This window comes from Microcebus murinus, chromosome 17 (genome assembly GCF_040939455.1).
Source record: "Microcebus murinus isolate Inina chromosome 17, M.murinus_Inina_mat1.0, whole genome shotgun sequence".
Lineage (NCBI taxonomy): Eukaryota > Metazoa > Chordata > Mammalia > Primates > Cheirogaleidae > Microcebus > Microcebus murinus.
The window spans coordinates 12,916,468-12,924,268 of NC_134120.1; the positions used below are offsets into that span (position 1 = coordinate 12,916,468).

At 40.1% G+C, this 7,801-nt stretch overlaps 1 protein-coding gene across 1 annotated transcript in view; it reads right to left on the minus strand.

Annotated features, from left to right (window-relative positions):
- Positions 1-277, minus strand: part of TNFRSF11A (TNF receptor superfamily member 11a) — a 55,183-nt gene extending 54,906 nt beyond the window's left edge. Inside the window, exon 1 of the mRNA XM_020282237.2 lies at positions 154-277. Within this exon, the coding sequence (XP_020137826.2) occupies positions 154-228 (75 nt within the window). The 5' untranslated portion in view covers positions 229-277. The remainder of the gene's footprint in view (positions 1-153) is intronic.
- Positions 278-7,801: the final 7,524 nt, after the last annotated feature.

Genomic DNA, 7,801 nt, shown 5'->3' on the forward strand with positions numbered 1-7,801 from the left:
CGCCCCAGTCTCCGCGCCCACAGCCTGGGCTCCGGCTTCTCGGGAGGCGGGGAGCCAGGACGCGTCGCGGCGCCCTCGCCCGCGTCCCCGCCCAGGGCTCCCGAGAAGGCGTCGCGCCGCGGGACGGCAGGCAGGGCGGGCGCGGCTCCTTACCTGCAGCCGGGCGAGCAGCGCGCAGAGCGCCAGCAGCGCGGGCAGCGGGCGGCGCCGCCGGGCGCGCGGGGCCATGGCGCGGTGCAGGCTGGCTGGGCGCCGCCGCCTCTGCGGCCTCTGCGGCCGGCCCGCGCGGCTGCCGTCCGGCCCCGGTCGTCCCGCCCCGCCGCGCCGCGCCCCGCCCCGCACCTGCCCCCGCGCGCGCAGCCCGCCCTGCGCTCGCCTCCCGCCCGGCCCGGCCGCGCCCGCCAGGTGGTGCCCGAGCGCGGGGCGTGGCCGCGCTGCCCGCCCGCTTCGCCGCGGGACAGCCGGCGCTGGCGCGGAGGGCGCCCGGGGAGAGCTCGCCGCGCTCAGTGCCGCGTTTGTGTGGCCCCCGCCCCGGCGGCCGCGGTGCTCGCCGCAGTGGGCGCGCGAGTCAGCCCGCCAGCGTCCTGCGCTCTCCAGGCCCCGAGGCTGCCCGCCCGCCCGCGGCGCCCCGGCGCCCCGCCCTCGGTGTCCCCAAGTTCACTGGCCCCTGTGTGCCAGCCCCGGGCCTGTGGGCTGGCCTCAGCCCTTCCACGAGGGGCCTTCCGAAGGTGGGCGCACAACCACCGAGAATGAACGGGAGGCGGCTCCGTATTGGATGGAGATTTCATTGGCTCCCGTTAAAGGATCAACAGAATACGCCGTCCACTCCGCTTCACAAAACACTCCTTTGCATAGATAGCGCGGTTCTTTCCTTCAGAATCCTCCGGCCAGCAGCCAGGTCCTCTTGCTCGTCCCCCAGACCCTCTCTCTGCTCCTCACCCCTTCTCCGCCCGGTGCCTACCGAGCTCTCCGGGTTGGCACCAAGCTCCACTAGCTTTGCTCCGCCACCACGCTGTCCCTTCCAGATGCAGAACTAGCCATACGTCGGGGTACAGCATCCTGTTGCTTTTGTGGTTGGTCATTACTTGCTTAGGATCGTGTCTTTCCTCACATTCTAGGTCAGTGTTGTGTAAGTAACTGTTTATATGCAGATACTTGTCCCATGTCAATATCATGTATTCTGTTTTGAATTCCTGAAGTGCCGGAATCATCTACTTGCCTTACTTTTACCCCAAACATGGTGTATCCTGGTCGATAGTCCGTGTACACTTGAAAAAGCTATGTATTTTGCTATTGCTAGTAAAGTGTTTTATGAATATCAATTAGGTCAAATAGGTGAAAATACTCACACTGGTTTTCTGTTATTCTGAGAAATAGTATGGGAATTTACAACAGCTGGATTTGTCTACTTTTAAAGCTCTAATTAAAGGCATAAACATTGAGGATTATTATCTTCTTAATGAATTGACCCTTTAATCTTTATATGTTCCCCTTGATCCGTGGTAAAAATTTCAAATTCTGAAGTCTACTTGGACTTTAACTATATGGCCACTTCACTTGTATTATCAATAGTATTCATATGATGTATCTCATACTATCCTTTTAATTTAGCTATATCGATTTATTTAAAGTGACAGCGTATATTTGGGTCTTGGCTTTTTCCATTTTATCCAGTTTGACAATCTCTGCCTTTTGATTGGACTGTATTTAGAGCATTCACATTTAATGTGATTATGGATATCAGGAAGTTTAAGTCTACCATCTTGCTATTTATTTCCTATTTGTTTCACCTTTGTTTCTTTTCCACAATCTTTTGAAGTGTTTGAGTGTTTTTTAGGATTCCATTTCTTTTCCATTGTTAGCTTATTGTATATACTCCCTGTTTTATTTTTATTTTTTAGTGACTGCTAGGTTTCTAATATCAATATATTAAATAATAGTCTACCTTCAGATAAAATTTGCCACTGTATATGTAAGAGCCTTACATCAGCATACTTCCATTCCCCTTCCCATTAAAATGGTAGCTTTGTGCTATTGTAGTCATACTACTTGCTGGCATATAAACTTCCTACTGTGCAGCCTGATTGTTGCATTGCCCAGTCACTTTGGTGCTTTTTGGCAGGGAATCTGGGAGTCTTGATTAAAAATCTTAAAAATGCAAACATCCTTTAATGAAGCAATTCCATATCTTTGAATCTAATATATGAATACATAAAGAAAGAAGCACCAAGATGTTTATTGTAGCATTTTATAAAACCACAAAAATAAAAAAATGTGAATGTTAATAGACAAATAGTGGAAAATATTATGGTCCATCATAGTTAATACAATGTAGGTATTTAAGAGAATTAAGTAGCTTTGGAAAGATGTTCTTGATACATTAAGTAAAAGAAGCAAGTTACAGAGAGCAATATCATCCCTTGTTTGTATAATAAATAACCATAAATGCAAGTTTCTGGAAAAAATAATAGTAAACACTAATAGCATACTAACACTTACAGATCCATTTAGTCCTCACAATAGCGTGTGAGGAGTACTATACTCCCATTTTACAGATAAGGAAACTGAGGCATGGAGAGGTTAATAACTTGCTTAGGGGTCACTTGCCAATAAGGGGCAGCGCTGGGATTCAAATCCAGGCTGTCTGACACTGGAGCAGGAGTCCTGCCTCACTCAGCACCAAATTTTTAACATCAGGTGAATTGTAGAACGGAAAGGAGAAACTACTCATTTTGCTTTTGATGTTTCTAAATTATTTACATTGAGGAAAAAGTACTTTTGCATATTTAACTGACAGTTGTATAAACTTGGAAAATAGATGTTACTACTCTAAATGAAGTGAACACAGGAATGGTCTCAAGTACAGATGAAATAATGTTGAGTTATCTGGCCTGTAGTTATCCTGAATGAGGGGACAGACTTTCTAGAAAAAGTAGTGGTTAGGAAGGCTGTATGAGATTATGATTTTGCTAAAAGGAACTGACTTGTGGGAGAAGGTACTTTCACTGTGGCACTTTGTGAAAAATACCAAGCCTTATTCCTGGCACATTTCTAACATTACCCCCTTCTATTTTCAAGAAAGATTAGAGGACTTAAAACTTCTGCTTGGAAAGCCCCAGAGGTGAGTGTGCTGTATTTGGAAACACGTTTGAACAGTAGAATGCCCATTTTAACATATTAAATAAAAATTAAAAAATATATTTTTTTAAATTAAATACTCTTGGCCGGGCACGGTGGCTCATGGCTGTAATCCTAACACTCTGGGAGGCCGAGGCGGGAGGATCGCTCAAGGTCAGGAGTTCAAAACCAGCCTGAGCAAGAGCGAGACCTCGTCTCTACTATAATAGAAAGAAATTAATTGGCCAACTAAAAAATATATATATGTAAAAAAATTAGCAGGGCATGGTGGCACATGCCTGTAGTCCCAGCTAGTCAGGAGGCTGAGGCAGGAGGATTGCTTTCTAGCCCAGGAGTTTGAGGTTGCTGTGAGCTAGGCTGATACTATGACACTCTAGTCCCAGGCAACAGAGTGACACTCTGACTCAAAAAAAAAATAAATAAATAAATAAATACTCTTTGAGACTATTTCTGGGCTGGGTGCAATGGCTCATGCCTGTATCCTAATGCTCTGGGAGGCAGAGGCAAGAGGATTGCTTGAAGTCAGGAATTCAAGATCAGCCTGAGCAAGAGAGAGACCCTGTCTCTACTAAAAATAGAAAAAATTAGCCAAGTATGGTGGTAGCATGCCTGTAGTTCCAGCTACTCAAGAGGCTGAGGCAGGAGGATCATTTGAGCCCAGAAGTTTGAGGTTGCTGTCAGCAAGGTTGAAGCCACGGGACTCTACCCAGAGCAACAAAGCGAGACTATTTCTGTATTTACAGAATTATCACTCAAATAATTTGCATATTTTTATAAACATTAATGTAGAATACTATTTGTTAATAACAAAACCCATTAAAATAAGCTTAAGGATGTCACATTTCTTATACATAATAGCATTATTAGGAGAAAATTTATGTCAAACACTATTTGTCTATATCACCTGAAAAATGAATACATTATAGCTAAGATGGTTGATCAATATTTGCAGAGACTAGCTTAAATGCTGCTTATAATCCTAAAACCTCATATTTAGCACATGTACAATTAAATTTTGGTTATATGTTGCTAAATGTAAAAATGTTTTAAACAATAGATGCTTTAATATTTATTAAAGTTAAATGTTTTCAATTTTTAAAAAGTAATCAGCTGACAATGAACTTTCTTATTTGTACTGAGGAAAAACAAAGCGTATCATACATATACAGGAATCATAGATTTATATGAAAACTTTTATATGGATAGTGTGCACCTCACATAGGAAATCCCCACTTCTCACTTCTTCATGAACTCTTTAGTTTTCAGAATTAAAAAGGTAAAATAGAAATGTGGCTATCATTTTTGTTTCTAGTGAATGGCTTGCAAGTATTATATTACATTTTAACGGGTCTTCAGTTTAAGTACCAGAAAACATAGTCACGATCTTTTAAATAAAATGCTTATAAATGTCAGCAAGAATAAGAATTCATCCATTTTTGTAATTTTCTTCACATGGTGATAAGGAAATAGCTGTTGTTACTGGGTATGGAGCTTAAGAGAATACATTAAAGACTTAAAGTAATTAAGTAAACAAAAGACTTTACAAATCTTTCATATGGTAAAAATTTACTAATAAATATAGATGTTTTTATTACTTACCTTGCAATGTCTTGCTCTTTCTCTCATATTGCCTATAACACACTTTTTAAATAAAAGTAAACCATTCATAAATCAGTATTGACTCAGATAGATCAAGGTGTAGTGCTATCCCATAATGACATCCAAACATAATTTGAAAACTTTCGAACTGTATATATGGGTATCTATCTTGCTTACTTTGGTAGGCAAGAATTATTTTAGTTCTACAAATTTGGTATTCAAAATAAATGAAATTCTAAGCTGTATGAGTAAAACTAGTAGGTATCACATACTTTTTGGACATTTTGTTACAGATAAAATAGTATCAAGTAGAAACATATAATTTGTATCTCCTCTATTTCCCTTTTTCTAAACTCTAATTATTTGATGCCACACTGGAGGAGATGGCTGTAGTCCCTTACACATGAACAGAAGCACAAGTGTTATCCTATATATTGAGGGCAAAGCTTTACTTTCATACTGGTTAGGTTCAGAATGGCCTCAATAGATAATCAATGCTGCTATCTTGATTGAGATAGAATGATTTCTTTTTAATAATAGTCATATTGAAGTATAACAGACATAAATTGGACAGCTTGATGAATTACCCGAAAATGAAAACATACTTATAGCCAGAACTCAAATCATGAAATAGAATATTACCAGTACCCCAAAAGCCCATCTATGCTCACATTAGGCATTACCCCTTATCTTTCTAGATTGAATGATAATATCATTGATTAGTTTTATCTGCTTTTGAACTTCATATAAATGGAATCTATACGTAGTATGTATCACTTTGTGTATAGCTTTTTGTTCAATATTATGTTTGTGAGAGTCATCCATGTTATTACTGTATAGTATCATATTGGATGAAAGCAGCATAATTTATTCATCATTTTCCTGAAGAAGGATAAGTCAAATAAGGGTTCGTTGAACGCAAGCAGTCAATCTGATGTGAGACAGCTACTAAGTGTCTAATGTGGTAGCAGTGTATAGAGTGCAGTTACACTGGACAAAGGAATGATTCAGGTCCCAGATAGGATGAAGCGGGAAAAGGTGGGATGGCTTGAAGTTTCATGCTACTTAGAATGGTGGTTGTGCAACTTAAAACTTATCAATTATTTCTGGAATTTTCCATCTAATATTTTCAGACTAAGGCTGACCACAAGTAACTGAAACTGCAGAAACTAAAACTGTGAATAAGGGTGGGAGCACTTACCCTTATAGAATTCTAGGGTGGTAGTTATTTTCATTCACCATTTTAAACATATCATTCTTTTGTTTTCTGTTAAGTCCACTATCAGTTTTATTGTTGCTGCTTTTAAGATTTTTCTCTTTGTATTTGGTTTTCAGCAGTTTTACTACGACACACATAAGTTTAGTTTCTTTGTATCTATCCTGTTTATGGTTCATTGCCATATAAAGAATATTCCTTTCATTAGTTTGAGACAATTCTTTACCATTCTTCCTTCAAATAATTTCTGGCCTATTCCCTCTCTCCTCTCCTTCTGCCCCATATGACTCTTACACTTTTTTCTGTTTTGCATTTTTATAAAAATCTGTGTTGGTTTATTTTCCTCTGATCTATCTGCCAGTTCACTAACTCTCTCTTCAACTACATCTAATCAGCTGTTAAACCCATCATTGAGTTCTAATTTTCAGTCACTGTGTTTTTCATTTTAAAAATTACATTTGATTCATTTTCAGTTTCTAGCCTTCTGCTGAAATTTGCATTTTGTTCGTTATTTTCTTGAACACACTAATCATAGTTATCTTAAAGTTTGTATGTGAAAATCCTAATGTCTGGCTCTCCTATAAGTTGGTTTCTATTTTTTCTCCCTCTTCTAGTAGCTTTTGGCTAATTAGTTTTGTCTCCTCAAATAGTTGGTAATTTTTCATTGATTGAAGATGCTGAGCACAAAACTTGAATTGAGGCTTGGGATGGTGTTTTCTTCCTTTAGGGAAGATATGCTTTTGTTTCTGGCAAGCATTAAGTAGAATCAGGAGCAGATCACATTAACCGACTCAGGATTGAAGTGCTCCACAAGTAGACTAAGATGACTCAAAGGTGGTCTATTTTAATTTCACCCTCATTTTTAGGGCATGACTCTTTGAGGTCCTTACCAAAAATCTGGGTGTTTACCAGTCTTTTCTCCTTTATTTCCCCCCTGCCTTGTGAGATGCTCTGCACTGATTTTCATCCTCTCCTCAAATCAGCAAGTGCCTCCTGGGGAAATATTGGGTTCATTTTTCTGGCATTCCCTTAGCTACAGGATCTTGGACCTATAAGTCCTTACTGCATTGAGAGCTTTCTGGTACTTTTTAACCTATTTTTCATATTTTGTCTAGATTTTCCCATTGTTCTCATTAGGAGGGTTAACTTGAAACAAACAGATTTGTCACAGCTAGAAGGAGAATTCTGTTAAAGAATGATATCAAATAATCTAAATAAAGGAAAATTATCTCTTTGTGTCAAAGGGCCTCCTTTTGAGTTTTCTTTTCTTTTTAATGATTATGATAGGTGACTAGTAAAAGCTACTCTGAAACTTTTTCTGAACAACTTCATGTACTGTAGCCCAAGGGCCAAATCTAGCCTATCCCGTTTTTGTAAACAGAGTTGTATTGGAAACATCCATGCTGATTTCTTTACTTACGATAAATATCTGGTTGCTTTTGTGCTACAGTGATAGAGCTGAGTAATTGACCAAAGAGGCTCAACATATTACTATCTGGCCCTTTACAGAAAGTTCTTCTATTCAACTGTTCTACAGCATCCTTAGGACTTTGAGGCTGAAGTGCTCATTTGTCTTTATGGTGGAACAAAAGTACAACTATTTCTAGTGGCAGATCTGGCTCTAGCTCATTGTTTTGGCTTTGTTCTTTATGCAGTGATTGGGGTTGCACTGTCTATTTTATTTAATAGGTACTGCTATTTAATAGATGTTTAATAGATACTCAGGTTCTCTTTAAGTGTACTTCTCTTTATGTAAAGAGCAGTTGCATTCCTTTCAGATTAGGCTATGGGTAGGGCTTATCTGACAAACTTCCCTACCCAAGAGAAATCTCTGCCATGATATCCTCG